Raw genomic sequence first — 27,651 nt, forward strand, 5'->3', positions numbered from 1 at the left:
TCCACCCCTCCCTCCTCCTGTTCTTTCCTCCCCTCCCCTTCCCCCACTCCCTCCTCCTCCTGCCCCTCCTCCCCCCCTACCTCCACCCTCATGTTTGAAGTAATGTCAGGGGCGGGGGAGTCAGCCCACGAACCCAAGACGCCCACCAACAACAACAACATCGTGGGCGCCTTCAACATGAACGGCAGCGTGGGCGTCAGCTTAGCTCTCTCCAATTCCATCCCTTCCCCGGATCCAGGAGAAAAATCACCCGCCCTCCCGCCCACTACGCCCACATACAGCCAAATCCTCAAGCCACCCACGCCCACCACCCAATCCAATTTCCACCACACCGTCACGCCCTCGATCCGTACCTGGCATCAACACGTGTATGAAGCGCCGCCCAAATCACCAACGCCACATAGGATTTCAGATATCTTGGGATGGGCGGCGGTGTGTGGGCGTAATGATGAGCCTCTTAACCTGACTACACGCCCACCAGACTCACAACCTCACTCTAAAGGTAAGTTAAGTGGGTCGTTACTTATATTTATTTGTTTACTTGTAGATTGTTGTTTGTTTATTAATTATCAAAACTTTTTTTATTTGTATTGAAAGATATTGTTAAATCACTCGACATTGTTGTTATTGTTTTACTTATTTTTATTATTGTTTTTGTTGTTATTGGTATTTTTATTATTATTTTTATTATCATTATTATTATTGTTGTTGTTGTTGCTGTTATTATTATTATTATTATTATTATTATTATTATTATTATTATCACTATTATTTGTTATCATTATTGATCTTAACTGAAGAGTATTTACCTGGTCACTCATTAACATAACACACCTTGTTTACCGCTGCTGGCCAGGGTCTCTAGAAGCTAATCCCCCCTCCCCCATAGTGGTGTTGTTATGAGACAATTAAGTGAATTTTCTCACCTGTTTACTGAGAGATAAAAGTGAGGTAGAGAGTTAAGTAGACACGATATGTTTTCCTACCTGTGTGCTGAGCTGAGGGGAGAGAGAGAGATAGAGAGAGAAGTGGAGAAAGAGATGGGAGGAAGGGATACTGTAGAGAAAAGGGGAGAGAGAGAGAGAGAGAGAGAGAGAGAGAGACTTACACACAATTTAAAGGGACCATTTTTCACACCCTCTCACTAGATTCGCCTTAAGACAATGGCCAATTATCGGTTTACCTGCCCGGAGCTCCGTGACTTAATTACCTTAAGCTGCACAGGTGTGAAAGTTAATTGAGAGGAAGAGACAGCGAGGCGGTGCACACAGGAGGATCAAAGCCCGATCCGGAATTAATTGACACTCACTCTCATTGCGACCCGTATCTAGCTGGCGTATTCTCTGGGGAGGGGGTGTTTACAGTCGTTTACTCCAACACGACCTGGATTTAAGGGGATTGTTACTGGGTGTCTTATTTAACCCGGACCTATAGTAAGACATTCGCTCTTATAGTCTACGTAACCTGGATTTAATAAACGTTCTGATGTCAATGATTCAATCCGTGTTTATATGTCATTTACCCAACCCGGAGCTAATAGACGTTCGTTCAATGACTACGTCTCAACCCGGTTTTAATTAACGATCGCTCAGAGTTGACCCGGAACTAAGGAGAGAGTAATTTATTTTGATGTGTAAACTATGTAATCCCACCGTACTGAATATTAAACCTAAATAACAGATGAGGTGAGGTAATAATAATAATAATAATAATAATAATAATAATAATAATAATAATCTCTAGGTGCCTAAAGTTGTCATCAGAAATATTCACCCATTATCCCGCATGATTGTGGTCTAGTTAACACCGCCATCTGTCTTTCCTTCACCACGCATGCGCTCATCTTGCGACCGACACTGACTTCGGCTTCCCTTTGGTTATAATTTCGCCTGATTTTTAAACAAATGACTAACCTATATGCCTAACTGATAACTTAAATACGTCATAATTTTGTTTGTTTTCTATTTATGAAGAAATAAATTGATTGTAAGAGATGAAAAATTAAAAACAAAATTTGGATATAACACCGAACACAAAACAAGCGTTCACACTTACACGAACTACCAACCCAACCAACCTTGTACATCATGAGGACACTTCTGGTTAGGTTGGCAGCCTTAACAATAATAATAATAACACAGATAAATATCCATACAACAGTCACATAGAGAAAATAATAATAAGAAGAAAATTAAGATAAATTTTTGGCATCGTTGAAATTCACACGAGACAGAATAATGCCGCATTGGTGCTAATTAGTGTTTAGTCTATCCCAGGTAGAGTAGGTAGTAACTAGTTAAGCCTAGTACTCACCTGTCAGGTATAATTTCGAGAGAGAGAGACAGAAAGAGAGAGATAGAGAGTTTTCAGTTCATCTCAACCAATCACGTACAAGATCCCACGAGGAGTTGCCACATACCACCAAGTGTCCAGGGAATTTTGACCACCATTTATACACCAATTAAATAAAGTAAATAAATAACTCGGCTACAAAAATGTTAAATTACCATCCCATGATAAGAAGCACTGTTTATAAAGTCTAACATTAACAAAATGTTTATCATCTCATTATTAAATACACTGATTTCTTGTCTTATAATAAACAGCTTAATTTAACATCTCTGAACAAAATATTTATCAATATTCTCAAATTAACACGGAAATTAACATCATATGAACACGTCATTTAACATCACCTCAAAACGTACCTAAGTTAAAAAAACATCTTAAAATAATGAGTAAATTAAAATTATCTCAAAACATCAATTGACTTCACCTCAAAATAACACATCAATTGACATCACCTCAAAATAACACATCAATTGACATCACCTCAAAATAACACATCAATTGACATCACCTCAAAATAACACATCAATTAACATCACCTCAACACTCGACGCCTCTTCCCTACCACCTAGTATAATGCTCCAAGCTTCGTTGTGGAGTATAGTCACATAAAATATTCACTCGGTATCACTGGGATGCAAAAGTTGGAGGTTATAGGAGAAACAACTATGTGGCATTGAAGCGTGGGGATGTGTAGTGGCTTGATGGCGGTGTATAAAGTTTTTGTTTTTGTAGGGATATTTTTTGGTGTCTGTAAGGATGACTTTTTGTGTTTTCTGTAAACCCCAAAAGTAGACTAAATGTAAACTAAAAAGTAAAGTAAAAAAGTTAACTCAATACACAGCGGATCCGGTCATAATTTAGTACACACACACACACACACACACACACACACACATATTATTTGTAATTCGTAACCCATTCCCCAAATATGTAACTGTAAATTTTCAGCCTTCTGGCTGCCAAGCTCTTTCAATAAACCGTTAATTATTATTATTATTATTATTACACACACACACACACACACACACACACACACACACACACACACACACACTTACACAGGAAGTGTGTCTCTAAATTTAGTCATCCTTGGAGTGTATCCGCGGTGAGGGCCTTAGCTATTTAGTTTACTGAAGGGGTTATATTACTGTCTCGTGAAGTAACGGAGATAAATGACAATAATAATGGCAGTAACGCTGATGAATGAGAGAGAGAGAGAGAGAGAGAGAGAGGTAGGTAGGTTTGGGAGTGTAACGTAATGCACAGTTTGGCCACCAGGGGGACACTCGAGACATACCTTTAATTAAATAACAAAAATAACGAGAAAATATTAAAGAAAATAAAAATGTTTTAAAAAATTGCTTTACCTGAGCCCTAACGTTCGCTAATTAATTATTCTGCCTCACCTGGATGATAAGACACTTTCTCTACCACAATAAGACTCTTTCTCTACCACAGTAAGACTCTTTCTCTACCACAATAAGACTTTCTCTACCACAATAAGACTCTTTCTCTACCACAATAAGACTCTTTCTCTACCACAATAAGACTCTTTCTCTACCTCAATAAGACTCTTTCTCTACCACAATAAGACTCTTTCTCTACCACAATAAGACTCTTTCTCTACCACAATAAGACTCTTTCTCTACCTCAATAACTCTCTTTCTCTACCACAATAAGACTCTTTCTCTACCACAATAAGACTCTTTCTCTACCACAATAAGACTCTTTCTCTACCTCAATAAGACTCTTTCTCTACCACAATAAGACTCTTTCTCTACCTCAATAAGACTCTTTCTCTACCACAATAAGACTCTTTCTCTACCTCAATAAGACTCTTTCTCTACCACAATAAGACTCTTTCTACTACCTACTACAATAAGACTCTTTCTACCTCAATAAGACTCTTTTCTACCACAAGACTCTTCTACCACAATAAGACTCTTTCTCTACCACAATAAGACTCTTTCTCTACCACAATAAGACTCTTCTACCACAATAAGACTCTTTCTTACCAATAAGACCTCTACCACAATAAGACTTTCTACCCCCAATAAGACTCTTTCTTACCTCAATAAGACTCTCTCTACCACAATAAGACTCTTTCTACCAATAATAAGACTCTTTCTACCCCCAATAAGACTCTTTCTTTCTACTCTCCACAATAAGACTCTTTCTCCACAATAAGACTCTTTCTCTACCACAATAAGACTCTTTCTCTACCACAATAAGACTCTTCTCTACCCCAATAAGACTCTTTCTACCACACAAGACTTTTCTACCACAATAAGACTCTTCTCTCTACCACAATAAGACTCTTTCTCTACCTCAATAACAAAGACTTTTCAGCCTCAACGACACAAAATCTTAAAAAACACTTACATCATAGCTTCTCCTCGGTGGGGGGTCAGGGGAAGGGGGGAGGGAGAGAGGGGAAGGGAAGGATTATCAATCACCTACCCTCCCTCCCTCCCCAGTGTTCGACAAGGAGTACAATTGCAAAAATTTGTGGACAGGTAAATCACGGTTTAATTAGAGAGGAGTTGTTTCAAGGTATGGGAGAAAGGGGGGAGGAGAAGGAGGGTGAGGTGGTAAGGAGGGGGGTGAGAAGTGGTAAAGGAGGGGAGGTGAGGGAGGGGAAGGGGATGAGAGGTGGTGGGAAGGAGGGGGTGAGGGAGGGAAGGGAAGGAGGGAAGCAGTGGAACGTGAGAGATATTCTTTTGAGCTTTTGATAAAGTTGGAAGTAAAGGAAGAGTGATTACTTGTAGAAGGAAGGAAGGAAGGAAGGAAGGAAGGAAGGAAGGAAGGAAGGAAGGAGAGAGGGTGGGAAGGAGGGAATCGAGATAAAGGTTGAGAGAGAGAGAGGGAGAGCATACACACACACTTGTCCTGAACTCTGTATCGCCGCCACCGCCAGTTCAAACAACGCCCAAATCCACTGTTCCTTTGTCCTCTATAACACGCTTCCCGCCGCTGCCGCCTGGTACTGTGGCCTTCGTCAGCAGCAGTAGTATCTGATCTGAAGGGCAAGGAGAGAGAGAGAGAGAGAGAGAGAGAGAGAGAGAGAGAGAGAGACTTGGCTTAACAAGAGCAAAGATAGGGGTCGGCCGTGTTACTCTCCATATGTCTGTTGAGTTTGCTCCCTTGATTGGTCGTGTGGTGGTGGTGGGTGTTGGTGGTTAGTGGTGGTAGTAATAGTAGTGGATGGTGGTGGTAGTGGGTGGGTTGGTGGGCGGGTTGGGTGGGTGGTAATGGGTGGGAGGGTGGTAATGGGTGGTTTGGTGGGCGGGTTGGGTGGGTGGTAGGAGCGCCCTTATACGCTTGCCTAGACCACTTCTTCAGGTTGAGGCTCGTCGTCATCATCAGTATGGACGGACAGGGACTAGCGTGTAATTTCCAATGTCCAATTAAAGAAAACACGGGACGGTAGTGATGCGTCTGGTGGCTCTCGCTTGTACTGTCTTAACTTATCCGCACTCGTTCGTTAAACTCGTTACAACACACACACACACACACGAGTCCGGCCGTCAGTCAGGTGGCGTCCGTGCAGCCGGTTCTCGCCGTCAGGTCACTTCGTCGGGGGGGCCATCGCAGCTGCCGGCGAGGGGACTCCAAAATGACCGTCATGTTATCCGGAACAAGACCGCGTGTCGACACTGGCCGGCCACGTCTTGAAAACAAATTGTAGTATCTTGGAGCGCCGTCTTTGATATTCCCTTTGCTGTGCCCGACAAAGACACCCGGTCGTCCTCCTTCAGGGCAGATAAGGGCCTATCCCACTGACCCTTTGACCCCCCTCAGAGCGTAGGAATGTCGCCCTAATTACCCGACGGCAAAGAGGTGAAAATGTCGGCGGGGAGGTGTAGGTCTGGCGGGGTGAGGAGGGCGGCGAGCCTAATAGCAGATAACTCCTGCTTGATTATTCATTTAAGAGGAGCAGGACAGAGGGAGGAGCCGAGGCTTGAGGGACGCTCTGAGTGAAGCCTCCATGACTATGACGCTGTTAAGAATATCTCCGGCAATTAAGGTATCGACTCCCGAGATCTACACTTGGATGATGGCGGACCGTTTGACGAGGAGTTAAATGTGGTGGCGTGTCTGTCTGTGTGTCTGTGAGAGGAGGAGGAGAGCACCCAGATAAGCGGCGGCGGAGCAGGAGGAGGACTGCCGCTGACTCTCTGGCTTACACAGATTATTTTAATTGTCGCGATTAAACGTTGCAAAAAAATAAATAAAACTCGCCAGAATTAAGTCAAGGGACACTAAACCAACGGGGAAGGGAGGGGGTGAGGGGCGGGAGAGGGAGGGGTGAGGGGCGGGAGAGGAGGGGTGAGGGGAGGAGGGGGGAGTGTGGGAGAGGGGAGAGGGTGTAAAGAGTCCCTCACTCTCGACTTGGAAGATAAACTAAATCCATACCAATAGATCCAAACATCTTATTCACACACACACACACACACACACACACACACACACACACACACACACACACACACACACACACACACACACATACACACACATAAAGTAAATTAGAGAGACAATATGAAAGAAAACTACTATACCATGGCCCTAAGATTCCTTCCTGCCATCATCACTACCACCATCACAACCACTACCCCCACCAACACCAACTCTCCCCACCACCATCACCACCCCCACCACCGCCACCCCTCCCCACCACCATCACCACCCCCACCACTACCCCTCCCCACCATCACCACCACCGCCTCACTGACTGGCCCTCGTAATCTCCGAACACAATAGGGTAGTTCAGTGACCAATCAGCCGTCGGGAATTATGAATAAGCACCCAGGCAACAGGCAGAATACTAACAGACCTGTCAACAGTCACTGAACGAGGGAATAACTGGCCAGTCATCCACACAGTTACAAGCAGCCGGTCATTAAGGAGCAGTCGAGTGAGTTAAGCGTCTCAGTTAAGTGTCTTGGTTGAGTTAAGTGTCTTGGTGACTCAAGTGTGCTGGTGACAATATGGGGACCTTTGGGGATCCTGGCCACGCGTATAGGGAGAAAGGGAGGGAAGGGAGAAGGGGAGGGAGGAGAGAAGGGGTGGGGAGAGAAGGGAAGGGGGTGAGGAAGAAGAGGTGGGGGATGGGGAGGAAGAGGGCGATAAGAGAGGGGAATGGGGAAGGAGGGAGAGGTGGGGGAATGTGGAAGGAAAGGAGGGGGAATGTGGGAGGAGGGGTAGGACAATGGGGGAGGAAGGAGAGAAGGAGGGAGGATGGAGGATGGGAGGGATTCGTACTTTGGGTGGAGAGAGAGAGAGGTAAAAGTAATTCAGGAAGGGGGAGAGGGAGGAGAGTGTAGCGGGTTGTATGGAGTTGGTAAGATCACTTTGATGTGCCGTAGTGACCGTCCCTGACCGCCCGCCTTCCACCCCCACTACTGTCGCCATCTCCACCTCCACCCCCACCACTGTCGCCATCTCCACCACCTCTGTCGCCATCTCCACCTCCACCCCCCACCACTGTCGCTATCTCCCACCTCCACCCCCACCACTGTCGCCATCTCCACCACCACAATGTAGCCACTGTTGTTGTCTCTGGCCAGGTGACTCGATGCAAATGCCGCCATCACCGTCACTTTACTGCCGTCAACCTAACTGTCTCTAGTTCTGCTGTCAACACACACCAGTCACATCACACACACACACACACACACACACACACACACACACACACACACACACACACACACACACAGGCCACGCACACACACACACACACACACACACACACACACACACACACACACACACACACACACACACCGTCAGCACCACCACACATTCTTGAAGCAGTAAGACCGCCAGTCTCTCCTCTTCTCTTCCCTCCTCCCTCCTTCTTTTTTTCCCTCCTCCTCTCTCTCCCCCTACTCCTCCTCCTCGCTGTGGTATTTCGCATCATCTCCAGAGGGTAAACAAAACACATGCGTTAAGCCACTGCAAATTATTTATTACCATATAACGAGAGGTCGTCCGCCAGTCAGCATATGAACGACCTCGGCGTCCACACACACACACACACACACACACACACACACACACACACACACACACACACACACACACACACACACACACACACACACCACTTATATACACACTACACACACACACTACTTACATACCACTACACACACACTACCTATGCTCCCTTGCCTGACTTCTTCCTTAAATGCTACACAGCGAAGACCACTAAGAGAATGCAGAAGAGGGCGCAAGACTATTCCCCGCCCCTCTCCTACACCACATAGTAAGAGCTTAGTATACCGACCATCTCACCCCTCTCTGGTCATCTACAACTACTACGACTACTATTATTACTACTACTAACTACTACTACTAACTACTACTACGTCATCCTCGCAATTACCGTCTCTTGCTACAACCTGAGATCCCTCGTCCGTGGATTGCCGTACTGATCGCTATAAAAACAACTACATTCCTGCCATTGTAAAAGATCCACACACACACACACACACACACACACACACACACACACACACACACACACACCGTCACATATACATACATACACACACACACACACACACATATATATATATATAAACGTACACAGACATACATACACACATATATATACATACACTGACACATGCAAAACACACACTCATTCAACACAAGATCAACGACACTGGTTACTATATAATAAATAAACAAAAACCCAACCAAAAATACCATCATCTGCGAGACGAGACGAGACGAGAAGAAACGAGATGAGACGAGAAGAAACGAGATGAGACGAGGAGACAACACTAGAGACGAGATGAGACGACGAGACGAGAAAAGGAGAGACGAGACAAGACTAGAGACAAGACGAGAGAAGAGACGAGACAAGACAACACTAGAGACGAGACGAAACGAGACTAGAGACAAGGAGGATAAGGACGAACACTCATATGGCAACAGTGGGGCGGGCGGCTCTGTGTAAAAGATAATTTCACCCCATTTCTGACAATCAATAATGAATCCTCCCGCGTTATTCCCTCACCCCCTCCTCTCTTCCCCCTCACCCCTCCTCCCGTTCCTCCTCCTCCCGCTCCTAGGTAGTACTGGAGGCTGGCGACCCGTCATGATTACTTCTCCGCCTCACGTCACTCTATTTGTCAATTGGCTGTCAGCGCCGGCCAAATTGCCCATAATTGCCCATATCCTAATTAACGATACGGGCCGGGGACAGAGAGATGGGAGGGGGCAAAGGGGGGGGAGGGGATAAGGGGAGGAGTTGCCATGTAATACTAGATTTAAGGGTCGGACGGCGCTTAAATGGTGGTGGTGGTGGTGATGGTGGTGGTGGTGGTAGTGGATATTATGGTCTTAAAAAGCGGTGAATAACTTGTGTTTTGTAAAGCTGTTGTGTTTGTGGTGTTGTACGAGGCTGTGTAGTGTTGTTCTTGAGTTATGTAATTACTACATTGAATCAGGACTGCTTAAGGACATTCTTGCTGTTTATCCTTGCTGGTCCACACTCATTAGTCCTCAAATAGAATATGACTTCTACTGTATATGAACCTCTGTCCTGTGTGGCAGTGAACAGTGATATCACCCACATGACTCTTACCTTTGTATATTATTAATGAATATGATGTATTTCTTTGTGTATGAACCTCTGTCCTCTGTGGCAGTGAGAAGTGATAGCAGTCAGAATAGGCAAACTGTACTCCAAGCTTTGCGAGTAAATTTGTTAACCGGGGAGGGGGAAGAAGAGGGAGGAGGGGGAAGAAGAGGGAGGAGGAGGAGGGGTATGGCGACAGAAGGAGAGGAGGGAGAGTGGATAGGCCGGCCGGCTTGTGTCTGATAGGGAGAGAGGATGAGGAGGAAGGGGGGATGAGGAGGAAGGGGGAAGGAGGAGGAAGGGGGGGAGAGAGGAGGAAGGGGGGGAGAGAGGAGGAAGGGGGAGGAGGGAGAGGGGGAGAGGGTGATAAGTAGTCGGTGAGTCTCTAATGGGGTGGTTTATCAAGGCCTACTAGTAGTTATCTCGCCCTTAATTGTACCTTCCTGCCGCTCTCTCTCTACCTCTTGACAACAATTGGTGTGTGTGTGTGTGTGTGTGTGTGTGTGTGTGTGTGTGTGTGTACATAACAGACCAACAGACATCTCGCTTTACGGGTTGAATATCGTTTAGACTTAAGCTTATATATACCCCTTATAATAATCGCTAATGAATAAGATATATCTGTCGGCACTCACCTGTCGGGTCCTTCACCTGTCGGGCTCCATACCTGTTGGTAGTTATCAGCAGCGACTTACCTGAGGACAGAAAATAACCATTAACGATAAGAATAACGATAACAAATTACTAACAATAGATACCTGTAAATTGATGAGAGAGAGAGAGAGAGAGAGAGAGAGAGAGAGAGAGAGAGAGAGAGAGAGAGAGAGAGAGAGAACTAAATGTAAACTAATTTAGCGCCACCATTTAAAAAACTATCAGAAGGTTCACCATTAAGGGGGGTAAGGGGGTAAGGGGAGGGGAGAGACTCAATTAATCAATGTCAGATGAGGGGGAGAAAAATGGACTAATGACCCGTCGTCCATCAGACTTTCCACAATAAATCAGAAAACGATTAGCTAATGACAGAAAACGGATGAGTTAATGATATGAAAATGGGGAATATAATGACAGAAAACGGGAAGCAAATGACAGAAAACGGGAAGCAAATGACAAAAAACGGGAAGCAAATGACAGAAAACGTGAAACTAATAAACAGAAAACGGGAAGCTAGTGACAGAAAACGGAAAAAATAATAAACAAAACAGATAAAAATAGTTATACCTAATGACAGAAAATTTATTATATCGTGAAAGAAGAAAACAGGAGGAGAGTTACCTGTGTGTGTGTGTGTGTGTGTGTGTGTGTGTATCAAAACTTATCTAACGAGGGTTATCAACTTAACAGAAAGACCCACTGTATTACGCCTACTACCTTCCCTTCTTACCTACGACCCCACCTTACACACCTACTACCTCTCTAACACACCTACGACCCCTCCTTACACACCTACGACCTCTCTAACACACCTACGACCTCCGTCTCACATACCTACGACTCCTTCTTGCACCTCCGACCCGCCCACGAATCTTCATTAGATATTTACAAGTCCCTTCAAAGTTCAAACAGAGAGAGAGAGAGAGAGAGAGAGAGAGAGAGAGAGAGAGAGAGAGAGAGAGAGAGAGAGAGAGAGAGAGAGAGAGAGATTAACTTAAGAGTACTCACCATCACTGACACAAGGCCAACACTGTGTAGGTATATCAGTATTTCCTGGTAACTGAAGGTAAGGTGAGACGGGCTGACTGGCGGGTCCTGGTGTGTTGTGTTCAATAAGGAAGGAAAACACTGAGACTGAATATAGATGTTGATACTATTACTGATACTATTACTACTACTATTATTATTATAACTATTATCATTGCTACAACTACTGTTACTATTATTGTTAATAATAATAATAATAATAATAATAATAATAATAATAATAATAATAATCATAATAATAATCACATTAAGTTTAGCCCCCCAGCATATGTTACCCACATACAGATTAAACACCTAACCTATCATAACCTAACTTATCATAACCTAACCTAACCTAGGCCACCTTATAAACTGATTTAGTGTTCCTGTATATATCTTGTAACTTATTCTACAGAGGTAAAAGGTCATTATGGGAAAGGTCACAGGAAATTATAACCTCTTCCTTGTGAGGTCACTGAGAGGTTCCGAGAAATATACTCAGCTGGTTGGCAGGAGGGTCTGGTGTGGCCTACAGCAACTGAGGTCTCTTACACGAAAATTCTTAAATAAGTGATTGATGATTTAACCTAACCTAACCTAACCTAACCTAACCTAACCTAACCTAATCTAACCTAATCTAACCTAACCTAACCTAATCTAGCCTAATCTAACCTAAACTAATCTAACCTAATCTAATCTAATCTAGCCAAACCAAACCTAACTTAACTTAATCGTCTATATGGGATGGCAAAAATGGCTTAAAATAGATGATCGTCCAGATGGTATGAGGGGGGGGGCAGAGAGGGAGGGGGGGCATGGAGTGGGGGAGGGCATGAGTGATGGAAGCATGGTGGGGTGGAAGGGCATTAGTGGAGGAAGAGCATAAGGATGGAAGGCATGAGTGAGGTAAAAGAGTAGAGGAGGGGGTAAGTGAGGAGGTGAGGAAGGGGGTAAGGGAGGAGGTGGAGGAAGGGGGGGGAGGTGAGGAGGAGGAAGGGGGGTAAGTGAGGAGGAGGTGAGGAAGGGTGGGGGGGAGGGGGCTGTGGATCAGGGTGGAGATAACTGTAGACAAAGGGAGTCTTGTGGAACTCTCAGAGACAACTGCCGCCGCCGCCTGACTTTACACCAACAAAGGCTACCCAGTCATGCCGCCCCCAGTCCGCTCCCTGGCGCCACCCACAAGACCTGGCGCCACCCACCCAACCAACTAACCCCGGCCTATACCACCACCCTACCTACTGTAACTACCACGACTTGTATGACCCACCCAGCCACTCACCCACCCATCCAGCTTGACCTGTCCCACCCACCCACTTCGACCTGTGCCACCCACCCACTTCGACCTGTACCACCCACCCACCCATTGAGGTTCGGGATTCGGTGTGTAATGGTTCGGTAATGAGTTCCGGATATGGAGGTGCTTGTGTCGTGTATAGTTTAACCGTACTAAACAGCGCGCCCGCACACGCTCACTACTCCGGAACTAATACCGCATCATCACAACAATAACAAAAACAACAATAGTAATAAGAGTAATAATAACAACAATAACAACAACTAAAAATAACTACAACAACAATAGTAATAAGAGTAATAATATCAACAACAACAACAACAATCTCAGGTATAATACAGGTGTCGTAATCAATAAATGACTCGCCTCACCTCCCTATATAACATACAGTATAATAGGTAGCATCGCCTCTTTATATACCACAGTGTACATACAACCCCCCCATCCCCCTTCCCTCACCCTCCCTCCCCACCCCGCCCCCTCCTAACAAAATTGACATATAAAGAGATCCTAATACCTGTCAGGAGTGTTTTTATTATTATTCAGTGCAGTCGTGTTAATGAGAGGCACCTGGAGGAGACAACACACACACACCTGTTGAGTTACCTGAGCTGGTGGCCAAGGTGTGTGTGTGTGTGTGTGTGTGTGTGTGTGTGTGTCATAATGTTGTTTGGAGATATTTTTCTTGGCTAAATACATATCTCTCTCTCTCTCTCTCTCTCTCTCTCTCTCTCTCTCTCTCTCTCTCTCTCTCTCACCTGCATCAGAAGTGAACATGGTAAACAAATGTAGGAAAAAAATTATATTAAAAAAATCAAACTCCAACATGTACAGTAATTAGTTTGACCTTGACTCACCCCTAAATGATCTGACGGAGAGAAGGGTGTTACTGAGAGGATGTGTTGTGTCGTTATTATCATCACCATCATTATCATTATATAGTAGTTGTTGTGGTGGCGGTGGAGAAGGATGGTGGATGGTGGTGGAGAAGGATGTGGTGGTGGTGGAGGTGGTGGAAGAGGGTGATGTAGGGGAGAGGGTGAGGGTGATAGTGGTGGAGGGTGATAGTGGTGGAGGGTAGTGAGGGTGGTGGAGGGGTGATAGTGAGGGTGGTGGAGGCAGTGTGATAGTGGGTGGAGGTGGTGGTGGATGAGGTGGTGGGAGGGTGTAGTGGTGGAGGGTGATGTGGTGGAGGGTGAGTGAGGGTGATAGGTGGTGGAGGAGGTGATGGGGTGAGTGGTGGAGGGTGATGGTGAGGTGATGGTGGAGGGTGAGGGTGGTGGTGGAGTGATGTGAGGGTGGGGTGATAGTGGTGGAGGGTGATAGTGGTGGAAGGTGTGGTGATGGTGAGGGTATGAGGGTGATAGGGTGGGAGGGTGATGTGGTGGAGGGTGATAATGTGGTGGAGGGTGATAGTGGTGGAGGGTAATGGTGGTGGTGGGAGGGTGATAGGTGGTGGAGGGTAGTGGGGGTAATGGTGGTGGGAGGTGATGTGGTGGTGGAGGGTGATAGTGGGTGGAAGGTAATGGTGGTGATGGAGGAAGATGGTGGAGGGTAGATAATGGTGGTGGTGATGAGGTGGTGAGGTGGTGGGGTGATGGTGGTGGAGGGGTGGTGGTGGAGGTGATAATGGTGGTGGAGGGTGATAGTGGTGGAGGGTGATAGGGTGGAGGGTGAGTGGTGGTGATAGAGGGTAGAGGGTGGTGGAGGGTGATAGTGGTGAGATAGTGGTGGAGGGTGATAGTAGAGAGGGTGGTGGAGGTAAGAGCAGGTGGTAGTGCTGAGAGACTTGCCTTATCGGCTCAGGCTACCTACCTGGCGCCACACTCACGTCATCAGTCTACACACACACACACACACACACACACACACACACCTTTACATCTCACCTGAAGATTTGTCCCCATAGCTTATTTTACCTGTGGCCAAGGGTTAGAGCGTTTGGCCAAGAGGGATGATGGCCATGGGAGAGGGTGAGACACATGGGAGGAGGGTGGCCATGGGCCATGGGAGGGTGGTGGTCATGGGAGGGTGGTGGTCATGGGTGGTGGTCAGGGAGTGAGACACATTGAAGGGTGGTGGCTAGGGGAGGGTGGTGGGGGAAGGTGGTGGCCATGGGGTGGTGGCCATGAGGAGGAGGTGAGACACATGGGAGGTGGGTGGCCATGGGAGGGTGGTGGCCAGGGGAGGGGTGGTGTGAGGGGTGGTGGTGTGGGGAGGAGACACATTGAAGGGTGGTGGGCTATGGGAGGAGGGGTGGCCATGGGAGGGTGGTGGCCATGGAGGAGGGTGGCAGTGTTATCAGACGTGTGTTGGGAGGTGTGGTGGCGCCCAGTAGTAATCCCATAACAGTAAGGCCAGGCCCACTATAAGGCACCCACTGTGGCACCCACAGGCCCCACTATAAGTGCACTTCAGGCATCCACTGTGGCACTGCACCTCAGGCACCCACTGTGGCACTACACCCTCAGGCACCCACTGCACACTACACCCTCAGGCACCCACTGTGGCACTACACCCTCAGGCACCCACTGTGGCACTACACCTCAGGCACCCACTGTGGCACACCCTCAGACCACACACCCTCAGGCACCCACTGTGGCACTACACCCTCAGGCACCCACTGTGGCACTACACCCTCAGGCACCCACTGTGCACCACCTCAGGCACCCACTGTGCATTACACCCTCAGGCAGGCACCCACTGTGGCACTACACCCTCAGGCACCCACAGTGGCACTACACCCTCAGGCACCCACTGTGGCACTACACCCTCAGGCACCCACTGTGGCACTACACCCTCAGGCACCCACAGTGGCACTACACCCTCAGGCACCCACTGCGGCACTAATACCCTCCCTCCCCATGGTACCACGTGCTCCACCTTCCTTCATCTCATATTTAACCATTATATATATTGTTATCACTAAGTGTTATCAGTTATCACACTACCACCACCACGTGCTTCATCACCCATTTTCCACCATTAGTTATACATTAATCACCATTCACATAATCTAATCAACTGAGAACCATAACATAACACAAAACCTTCCTTAAAACACATCTAATAAAACCTATCACAAAACACCAACACAAAAAGAAGAAGAATAAACCACTAAAAAAATAAATATAAATTCCTTTTCAATATGCAAATGAGGCGGGACCATTACATTTTCAAACGTCGCATTCTGTAAGTTAATTTGTACACCGTTCGTAGTCCTTCCACGTCCAAGCTCTCCTCTCCACCTGGCTCTTCTCGCCCTACCACCTGCATGCCATCTCTGGGGGGAGGGATAACGAGGTCTTGCCACTAATTTGACTCTTACCTCAGCTATCCTGCATAGTTCACCTGAGTTTACCTCGTCAAGATTCGTGTCAGAGTTTGCTTAAATCATCATGTGAGTCGTGGATGGTTGTTGTTTGGAGGGGAGGGGGGTATTCATGGTAATTTCGGTTGGTTTGAGGTTTATGCGTGGTAGTTTGGGGTATTTTTAGGGTTTTTTAATGGTAGTTTGGGTTTAGTATTAGGTAGTTCTGGCTAGTTTACGTGAAATTATGGTAGTTCTGGCTAGTTTAAGTGTAATTATGGTAGTTTAGTCTAGTTTCAGACAATCATGGTAATTCTGGCTAGTTTCAGGTACACTCATGGTAGTTCAAATTCCTTGTAAATATCTCCATGGTACTAAAGTCTAATCTCAAAGAATTATCATGGTAGTCCAGGCCACTTCACCATCATGGTAGCACTCACATTACCATGGCGGTCTGGGCTATTGTGCCTTATTTGGCTTCCTACTAAATTCAGTTTATAGAATCGAATTAGTTTTACATACGATAAGAGAATGACTGGGCCCTCGGAATGTTTTAGATACCCGACTTATTTTATCTGAAGATTAACCTAACCTAACGTAACACTAACGTAACCTAACCTAACGTAACCTAACCTAATGTAACACTAACGTAACGTAACCTAACCTAACGTAACACTAACGTAACCTAACCTAACCTAATGTAACACTAACGTAACCTAACCTAACCTAATGTAACACTAACGTAACCTAACCTTATGTAACACTAACGTAACCTAACCTAACGTAACCTAACCTAATGTAACACTAACGTAACCTAACCTAATGTAACACTAACCTAACGTAACTTATACACACTTAGGTTAAACCAAATTATCTCCAAAAAATCGTAAAAAAAATCGTACGTGTATAAAATAATTTCCTCTTTCGAACAACAACAAAACAACAAAACGCACGCCGTTTTTTTGTCAACAACTTTTATCCAAATTCTCGTAAAAAAAGATCGTAAGTTTTTCCCCCCATTACGATATGAATAGATAGCACTTAAGGTAAAGTCTCACTGCTACTCTGACGCCATTTTCCACCATCTAATACTTAAGTAGAAATTTAACCTACGATCTTCTGAGAATCCATCACCGCTGTTGTAGCTTACGAGAATTACAATGATTCTTACGTCAATCGTGGTAAAATTTAACGTAAGAATCTTTGAGAATATTATATTACCTTAAAAATATACGAGCTTACGTTAGGTTAAGTTAGGTTAGGTTAGGCTAGGTGTGGAGAATCTTCAGGTGGTCGGGTGGAGGGAGGGGAGATAAATAACCGTACGACCCTTCGAGAAATTTAAACTATAACACCTGTGTGTGGCATAAGTGACCTCGTTATAAAGTCACCTCACATCTCTGTAGTTAGGAGGGACATAACATACGACCCTCTTTAAAGGAATCCAAGTGACTTAGACCAGGTGTGTCTTTTATTCAACACATTACCTGTAGCGCGGGGCTTAATTACCGTGGGAGCCGCTGCTGTTGTTGAGTCACCCAGGTAAATGGTTCTTGTCACCTCTTGAAAGCAGGTTTTATGGCTGAACAAGGAAGGGGGGAGGGGTAGAGGGGAAGGGGAGGGGGAAGAGGGGGGGAAGGGGCCTGCCGCCACGTCATCTCTCGCCCCTCCTTCACACCCCCCGCCCCCGTTCCCTCTCACCTTCCTCTCTTGTCCCTTAACATGGCAGGGTTTCTCACACCACTGTCACCACCACCCAGCTCCCCCCCCCACTCCCCTCTTCCCCCATTCTTAGGAATAATATTAACCGTAAATAAACCACCAACCATCTGAACTACAGTAATACACAGGTAAACACAAGCCCTGAAAAGGTGTACAGGTATAATTAATTAAGACTAACAGGACGTATCTCTCTCTCTCTTATTCTTAGTGTGTGTCTGTGTGTGTGTGTGTGTGTGTGTGGACCAGTCAGACACGTTTTCCTCCTCCCCGCGTCGCTGTTCAGGAGAGTATAATTTTACACCACAACATGCTCCCGTCTCCCGACAACCACACCCATTACTCTTACATTTATCACCTGTCACCCATTCCCTCACTATCACCATTATAGTTCCTCGCTGTTATCCATGCCATCCCTATCACTACCACAACACCACACCATCTCATCATCACACTATCCCATCACCACACCTTCAACACGAGGAGGTAGGGGTAGGCTAGGGGGGGGAGGAGAGGAGGGTGGGGAGGGTGGGGGGGTGAGGGGTGAAGGGCTCTACATTATCAAGGTGGAGTCGGTCTACCTCTTAACAGGTGAATGGTAACACATCACTGGTCGACCATCACCCTCTAATGTTCCTCTCATTTGACAATCCACGGTCAGCTGCCCCCTCTCTCTCTCCTCCTCCTTCTTCTTCCTCCTGATAACTCCCTCTTACGGTGGCGGCTGTTGACGTGGCGATTGTGGTAGTGATGCTTGTGGTTAATGGTGATTGTGTTGGTGGTGTTGCGATGGTTGGTTGACGTGGTGATTGTGGTGGTGGTTGTAATGGTTGATGCTTCACCATACACTGTCCTTCACCATACCTGTTCTCAACCACCGTCCTTCACCACCACAACTTTAGTAACACGCACACACAAGACTCAACACTATACAATATTAAACCATTAATTCTTAAACTCCCGACTAATGAGGAGGATCAAGGTCTTATTTTGTCTTTGTTTTGTTTTTTGTCCATTTGTGGGAAGTGGGGGGTGAGAGGGGGGAAGTGGGGGTGAGAGGGGAGGAAGTGGGGAGAGGGGATGAGGGGAGGATGTGATGGACAGAGGGGGGGGGGTTGTGGAGGGAGAAGAGGGACAGGTAAAGGTCATGGGGAGAAGGGGGGAGAGAGGGGGTGAGGGAGGGGGAGAGGGGGCCCAGGTGTGTCGGGACAATTAGGCACCAGTGTACGTTAGCGGCAGCGTCCTGGTTATCACGCCCTAACAATAACACCTTTGATAGCTGAAGGGGTTAAGTGATAGTGTATAATTACCTGGCGGGGGATAAGGGGCAGAGAGAGAGATAGAGACCTTCCGACGGCGCCTAAGTACTGTAGTGGTAGTAGTGGACCCGGGTTCGATCCCCGGGCAGGGTGTAACTATGGGCAAGTTTCTTTACGCCATTTGCCTCTGTCTACCCAGCAGTAATTGGGAACCAGAATGTTAATCGATTTGCAGCTCGTGTTCTGGGGTAATGGTTAGCCAGTGCAGTTGGCGAGTTGTCCGGTCTTCTCCTTGACACTGTATCATGCAACTCGTAAACTCAGGGTGTGGTTGTTGTGTTGGCGACAGATTCTACACCTTAAACAAATTTACGCTTAGGTCCAAACACACACACACACACACCGTCGCTGTCAACACTAGCGGGTTTTTGCGACACGTTATCTCTGCATTTTCCGCTCGTTGCCGGTCCTAATGCGTGTTAATGCCGGCGTCGTTTTCATGGCCGGCAAAAGATAGATAAATTCGTCGTAAGTGTAGCGGCGAGAGAGGACACACACACACACACACACACACACAAAAATAAAGAAAAACAACAACAATTATAAACTCACACGTTTAATTCGTATGTAATAACGACAAATAAATTTACCTGGATAAACACCTCACCTGGATAATCACACAGGTAAAGGGATTAATTAACATAAACATAATAATAATCTTTACAATCTTTGTCTATTGTTTTATGAAGGGAAGTTAAGGAATTAGAAAATAAAGTTATGTTAGGTTAGGAATACTAGCGAGTGTGTGTGTGTGTAATACGTTTTTAAACAAACACACACACACACACACACACACACACACACACACACACACACACACACACACACACACACACACACACACAGTATATAACCATTCATATACACAACACATTACACATTGTACTGTACTAAAAAAAATAAATCTCTGGAACTTGCGAGCCGCGTGGGTTTGTCTACCGTGTGACCAGGAGTACACACCGCTCATTACGCAGAAATTATCGCTCATTACCAGAAATTATCGCTCATTACACTTATATAATTACCAAAAGATTATTATTATTATTATTATTATTATTATTATTGTTGTTATTGTCATTATTATTATTATTATTGCTATTATTGTTAAGTTTATTGTTATTATTTTATTATTATTATCTGTTATTATTGTTATTAGCGTAAATCGTAAACAATAAAAAACCTCAGCTTTTTACTCCTGGGTTATAGAACACATGAAGAACAAAACAACAACGATAGAGTACCTTAGAACACCTTCCTCCCTCCTCCTTATTCTTCTCCTCCCCTCCACCGCACGCGACGCAGAGGGGGGTGGGAATGTATAGTGGAGGTTGTCGTAGTAGCGGGATGGGGGTAGTGGTAATGGTGGTTGCAGAAGGGGTAGTAGTGGTGGTGGGGAGGTAGTATTAGTGGTAGTGGCTGGGGAAGTGGACACCAGCGAAGTAAATAAGATCCGTAGGTCCATTACAACAGATCGGCAGCACTGCCAAAATGACATGTTGCAGCAACTATTGCTGCAGGTTCCAGAAAATTTGACAAAAAAAGTAGCTATAGCGCAGGAGGTGGGTGCCTCGAACTGGTTAACTACGTTACCGATAAGGGCAAATGGTTTCAGCCTTAACAAACAAGAATTTACAGATGCCATTGCTCTAAGGTACGGTTGGCCAGTAGATGGTTTGCCCTCCCAATGCGTGTGTGGCTCTTCCTATGATGGCGATCACGCCATGGTCTGCAAGAAGGGGGGCTTCATATGCATGAGGCATGACGAGGTAAGGGATCTCACAGCAAATATGTTGAAGGAAATCTGCCAGGACGTCATGGTAGAACCGACCCTCCTTCCACTGGATGGCGAGATCTTCCAACACAGGACTTCAAACACATCTAACGAAGCCCGTGTGGACGTCAGTGCTCGAGGATTCTGGACGCTGGGACAGCGAGCTTTCTTCGACATCAGGATTTTTGATCCCATGGCCGCTTGTCACCGTAACCTAGCTCTCGATGCTGCACATAGGAGGAACGAGAACGACAAGAGAAGGGCATATGGGGAAAGAATTCAAAATGTTGATCAAGGCAGCTTCACTCCTCTAGTGTTCACAACCTCTGGTGGGATGGGCCCAAGTGCAAGATGTTTCTACGCCAGACTCGCGGAGTTGATCTCCGAACAGAAGCAGCAGCCCAGAAGTTATGTTACAGCCTGGATGAGATGTCGACTGTCCTTCTCTCTCCTTCGGTCGGCTTTGCTCTGCCTCAGGGGAACGAGAGCTTCTGCCCCTACTCCGACAACTGCTGCAGATATTGACTATGAGGCTACAGTCACTGAATGCCGCATAGATCTGCAGCTCAACTAATTTAACACAGATAGGATAGCTTCTTATGTATTAGGATATTTAATATTAAGGTAAATAAAGTAATTTGTGAAGGAATTAATGGCTATTGGGGGAGGCTAGAATACGTTGAAAAAAAAAAAAAAGTAGTAAATGGCAAAGTGGTGGTGGTGGTGGTGGTGGTGAAGTAGTAGTAGTAGTAGTAATTGGTGGTAGCTTGGTGGTAGTAATTAGTGGTAATTAAAAGGTGAGCTAGTGGTGTGGTGAGTGGTGGTGGTAGGGAGGTAGTGGCCAGTGGTAGTGGCTGGGAGAATTGGTGGTGGTGGTGGTGGTAGTAGTAGTGAGTGGCAGTAGTAGTAGTGGTGAATTGAGGTGGTGGTGAGACATTGAGTAACAGGTGGTGAAGCTAGTAACGATTGGTAGTAATTGGTAGTGGGTGATAGCAGCCATTTTAACGTAACGAGACCATTAGCGGTTTATCGTCGCTCAGAGCTAACCCACCACATCGTACTCGCAAAATTGCTAATTATTTACTAACAACAATACAATTAGGGTGTGTGTGGTGGGCCCAAACTCCCCGACCAATCAGGAGCCATTCTGACCCTTGTGTAGTCGGGTAGTTAGGTCGGTTCTTGCTCGTTCCGGACGGCCATGTGAGGAGGCTGTAACTCATCGTCTATTTACTAGTGTGCAACTGATCACTCGGAGGGTGGGGTGGGGGAGATGTGGAGGGTGGTGGAGGGGTGGGGTGTGGAGGGTGGAATGGTGGAGAGGTGGTGGAGGGGTGGTGGAGGTGTGGGGGTAATGGCGGGACTGTGGGATTTTGACTGAAAACACAAGGACCATTCCATAAAGACTCAAACTGACTTAAGACTCAGACAGACCTAAGACTCAAACAGACCTAAGACTCAAACAGACCTAAGACTCAAACAGACCTAAGACTCAAACAGACTTAAGACTCAAACAGACTTAAGACTCAGACAGACCTAAAGACTCAAACAGACCTAAGACTCAAACACCCCTAAGACTCAAAATAGACCTAAGACTCAAATAGACTCATTAAGACTACAGGTGCACTAAGGGCGTGTTTCTCCTGCAGGTGGCGTGACGGACCCCAAGGGCGCGACCAAGAGGAAGAAGGAGAATGGCGAGTTGTCTCCTGGACTTGGATCTGTCGGCGACGCTGAAGGTGTGTGTGTGTGTGTGTGTGTGTGCAAGAATGATTGGATGGATAAGTGAGTGAGTGAGTGCGTGTGGAAGGGTGAGGAAGTGGATGGGTGTGTGAGTCATTCATTCAGTATCGAGAACTTCTCTCCCGTTCTTTAGCCACACACCTGACCCCGCCCTTTCTCTCCCACCCCCAGGTGCGAACGACCGGAAAAAGAAGAAGGCAAGAACGACCTTCACCGGACGACAAATCTTCGAGTTGGAGCGTCAGTTTGAGCTCAAGAAGTACCTGTCATCCTCGGAACGGGCGGAGATGGCCAAGCTCTTAAACGTCACCGAGACACAGGTAAGTCAGGTCAAGTCAGGTTAGGTTAAGTTAATCTTGTCAGGTCAGGTTAGGTTAAGTCAGGAGGAGGGCGACGGGGAAACCTGGGGTCGTGATTCGGACAATATGGCAGGTGGGTAGTCCGTTAAAAGCAAAACCTCCATATAACGGACAATGACATGACAGTCCGTTAAAAACAAAAACCTCCATATAACGGACAATATAACAATGTATCTACCTTCACATTACAGTACCTCAGTTGTCAACACACGCCGTCACACTCGTTCTCCTTAAACTACAAAATGGTTTTATATTTAGAAAAGGTTTAATCTGAAGAGCATGATACGTGTGTAATAATTAATAATAATAATAATAATAATTAACGGCTTATTAAAAGAGCATGGTAGCTGGGAGGCTGAAAATATACACTTGCATAATAGGTGAATGGGTCTCTTGATTCACAAATAATATACAGGTAACATAAGTGATATAATATAAAATGACTAGGTGGGGGGAAGGTCATACTACTGGGCATTTCAACATAGTGACAGTGCAAAAAGGTAAGATTGACTGGGAGCAAGCACACTGGTTGATTACAAGTTATTGATAATTTTTACAATGGTTGGGACTGGGCTGTTCTTATAGCGATCAGTTCGTGCTCGTATGGGATGGATGCGGTTGTGGTGTCGAACAGCAATTCTCGGACGAGGGATCTCGGGTGGTAGTAGGAGCCGGTGTCGAGGAAGGTGCAGAAGTGTGGGTGTGTGTGTGTCACGGTGTGTGTGTGTGTCAGGGTGCATTGTATATCAGGGTGTAGCGAGTTTTTAACGGAGGTCATGGTAGGTAGAACCAATCAAACACGTCATGCCCTCATGCGCGTGGATTCTGCTACATCACCCCTCCGCTGGCTGCTCTCATAAACAGTCGACCTCGCTGGATGACAAGGATGATCTGACAACCGCAATCTGTCGTTTGATAGCTCATAACGGTGATGTTTGAACACACACACACACACACACACACACACACACACACACACACACACACACACACACACACACACACACACACACACACACACACTAATATACCCACAACACACCTCGCCGCCTAGCTTATATTTACAGTCAACATAAAAAGAGAGAGAGAGAGAGAGAGAGAGAGAGAGAGAGAGAGAGAGAGAGATAGAGACGAAGAATAAAAAATTAAACCGGAATGACTCGTAATAGAATTTCATCCGTGCGGGGCGAGGAACATTTATTGAACCACAACACCGCCGGGAAGTACACATTTAACGATCGGGATCTCTAACTACCCCTCCCCTCCCCCTCTCCCCTTTACACTCTTACACCCCATAAACACACATATTTTTCTCACTCCCTCTTTTAATTCTGGATTGGAAAAATACCAGAATTAATCCCTTAAGGCCGGCGAGAATCACAACTTAAATCAGAGACAACTTCCTTTACTGTTGATTTAATGGAGGAGATAAACCTTCCTGATATCGAGTCACTTGAGGCAACCTCTCTCTCTCTCTCTCTCTCTCTCTCTCTCTCCTCCATCCTAGCTGGTGGTGGTGTTGGTGGTGGTGGTGGTGGTATTTTGGTGCTGCAGCTGGAGTGTCCTTAAGGGCGCTCACGGTGGCGTTGAGGGCGGGAGAGTGAACCTTGTGGGGCCTCCAGCAGGAAGGTCCTCCTCTTCGCCAGGCAGCAGCAGCAGCAGCAGCGGCCCACTACCACCACGAACACTTTACGACTACGCCGATTACCCGGATTTATCTGCTGTGCATCGTTGGCCTGAAAATTATGTCTTACGAGCTGTGTCTTGCCAGCTTAGCGGGGGAGGAGGGAGAGGAGGAGGAGGGAGAGGAGGGAGAGGAGGAGGAGGAGGAGGGACGCAGGCAAGTCTCAAAGGCGGGTTATTTGTTCACTGTGGATTCTCAAGAGATTACCTTAACAGACTTCTCGCACGGCCGGGAATCCTCGGGGTTGAGACGGGGCGCGAACCTGGGTCACGAACGTCGAGTATTTTACACTGCCACCGCCCCTTGATCAGCTGTTGCTTCTGTTGCTACTACTACTGCTACTACTACTACTACTGCTACTGCTACTACTGTTCGGGGCGTCTTCCTGGGATTATTTATCGAGGTTATGTCATGTGGTGAGTTTAAAGGGCTGGTCTTGGGTGTTCTCAGTTTTAGTGTCTGTGTTCGTTCAGTCTCATACTTGTGGTTTGTTGACAGTTTGACGTTTGTGGCTGTTTGAGATACATGTGTGGTGAGGTGTGGTGTGGTGTGTGGTGTAGTGTGGTTTACTGAAGTGTGGTGTACTGTACTGTAGTATGGTGTGGTGTGATTTGGTGTGGTGTGGTGAGGTGTAGTGTAGTGTGGTGTGTGATGTAGTGTGGTTTACTGTAGTGTGGTTTACTGTAGTGTGATGTACTGTAGTGTGGTGTGGTGTGGTGAAGTGTAGTGTGGTGAGGTGTGGTGAGGTGTAGTGTGGTGTGGTGAGGTGTAGTGTAGTGTAGTGTGGTGTGGTGTGGTGTAGTGTGGTGTGTGGTGTAGTGTGGTTTACTGAGGTGTGGTGTACTGTACTGTAGTATGGTGTGGTGTGGTGTGTGGTGTAGTGTGGTTTACTGAAGTGTGGTGTACTGTACTGTAGTATGGTGTGGTGTGGTGTGATTTGGTGTGGTGTGGTGTGATTTGGTGTGGTGAGGTGTAGTGTAGTGTGGTGTGTGATGTAGTGTGGTTTACTGTAGTGTGATGTACTGTAGTGTGGTGTGGTGTGGTGAAGTGTAGTGTGGTGAGGTGTAGTGTGGTGAGGTGTAGTGTGGTGTGGTGAGGTGTGGTGAGGTGTGGTGAGGTGTGGTGAGGGTGTAAAAGAGTAGTGTGTGGTGTGGTATGGTGTGATGAGGGTGTGGTGAGGGTGTAGTGTGGTGTGGTGAGGTGAGGGTGAGGTGTGGTGAGGTGTGTGGTGTGTGGTGTGGTGTGATGAGGTGAGGTGTGGTGTGGTGTTGAGGTGAGGTGTGGTGTGGTGAGGTGTGGTGTGGTGAGGTGTGAGGGTGTAGTGTGGTGAGGTGTGAGGTGAGGTGTGGTGTAGTGTGGTGAGGTGTGGTGAGGTGAGGTGTGGTGTGGTGAGGTGAGGTGTAGTGTGGTGTGGTGAGGTGTGGTGTGGTGAGGTGTGGTGTACTTGTGATTTCAACAGTATGACTCCCCCTATGTTGAACTTAAAAGGATAAATCAACAGTGTAATCCTTGAGTTCAGTGTAAGGTCAAATTCTTTCACCCAAGATCCGTGTCTGTGGTCTCCCTCAGTGTAAAGTGTTAAGCTCTTGGCCTCGTCAGTGTTGAATTCCTCGCGTCACTCCTGGCTAACATAATTGAGGTCCTCGCGTCACTCCTGGCCAACATAATTGAGGTCCTCGTGTCACTCCTGGCCAACATAATTGAGGTCCTCGCGTCACTCCTGGCCAACATAGTGAGGGTCCCTCCTAAAAGTCACTCCTGTAACATAATTGAGGTCCTCGCGTCACTCCTGGCCAACATGATTGAGGTCCTCGTGTCACTGCTGGCCAACATGACTGAGGCCATGGCCGAGCACGCATGACTATACTGACGGTAGGTTGGAGTTTAATATCCCGGCCATCGTAAAGTCATCACCCATGAAAGTATTTACGGGAGCCACACATTAACGGAGGCGCACAACTGCATCCAACAGACCAAAGAATAATTACACCAACTCCTAAAAGAAAGAGTTGACACACACAAAAAGAGTCACTCCTCACACACACACACACAACACTAAATTTCACCAAGACCGTAAAAAGACCCATCAAATGTTAAGTATTAATGCCTCAGGTTCACAGGGGCGTGAAGGGGTTGTAGGTATATTGCTCGCTGGGAGCAGTATTTGCGATGTGGCTATCAAGCACGCACGCACACACAAGCTCTACACACACACATAGGGAGAGAAGCTGGTCATTACTAACAGGAAGGCATGGGGGGGGGGGGAATGGCGCGGGACTGCGAGTAACAGCTAATAAGGTCTGCGAGACGTGCGGCCATAAACTATCCAAACTCCCGGGCGGGATCACGCCAACACCAACAAGGATTGGCGAGAACTGGGCGAGGAACAGCCGCCACAAAGGGTAGAGGACGTTAAGCGTGGCTCGTGTCGTCCCTCGCCGCCGACTATGTTTTACGGGTGCCACAATCACAGGTGTTTTACGGGTGCCACTATCACAGGTGTTTTACGGGTGCCACTATCACAGGTGTTTTACGGGTGCCACAATCACAGGTGTTTTACAGGTGCCACAATCACAGGTGTTTACGGGTGCCACAATCACAGGTGTTTTACGGGTGCCACAATCACAGGTGTTTTACGGGTGCCACAATCACAGGTGTTTACGGGTGCCACTATCACAGGTGTTTTACGGGTGCCACTATCACAGGTGTTTTACAGGTGCCACTATCGCAGGTGTTTTACGGGTGCCACAATCACAGGTGTTTTACCGGTGCCACTATCACAGGTGTTTACGGGTGCCACAATCACAGGTGTTTACCAGTTGC

The 27,651-nt window shown here is 46.6% G+C and overlaps 1 protein-coding gene across 1 annotated transcript; it reads left to right on the forward strand.

The window, feature by feature from the left end:
- On the forward strand, nt 1–26,689 carry LOC121864732 (homeobox protein Hmx-like). Its single transcript, XM_042363928.1, has 4 exons — nt 1–502; nt 22,692–22,781; nt 22,957–23,119; nt 26,428–26,689. Exons 1-4 carry the CDS (start codon nt 91–93, stop codon nt 26,687–26,689), a joined length of 927 nt encoding a protein of 308 aa, XP_042219862.1. The 5' UTR covers nt 1–90.
- Nucleotides 26,690–27,651: the final 962 nt, after the last annotated feature.

This window comes from Homarus americanus, unplaced genomic scaffold (genome assembly GCF_018991925.1).
Source record: "Homarus americanus isolate GMGI-L3 unplaced genomic scaffold, GMGI_Hamer_2.0 scaffold51859, whole genome shotgun sequence".
In the NCBI taxonomy this organism is placed as follows: Eukaryota; Metazoa; Arthropoda; class Malacostraca; order Decapoda; family Nephropidae; genus Homarus; species Homarus americanus.

What these genes read in the sequence shown, in the direction of transcription:
- LOC121864732 (XM_042363928.1), top strand. Translation starts at nt 91, where the DNA reads ATGTTTGAAGTAATGTCAGGGGCGGGGGAGTCAGCCCACGAACCCAAG. An exon ending in CTCACAACCTCACTCTAAAG is followed by an intron (nt 503 to 22,691) that starts GTAAGTTAAGTG and finishes TTTCTCCTGCAG; the next exon opens with GTGGCGTGACGGACCCCAAG. An exon ending in ATCTGTCGGCGACGCTGAAG is followed by an intron (nt 22,782 to 22,956) that starts GTGTGTGTGTGT and finishes TCCCACCCCCAG; the next exon opens with GTGCGAACGACCGGAAAAAG.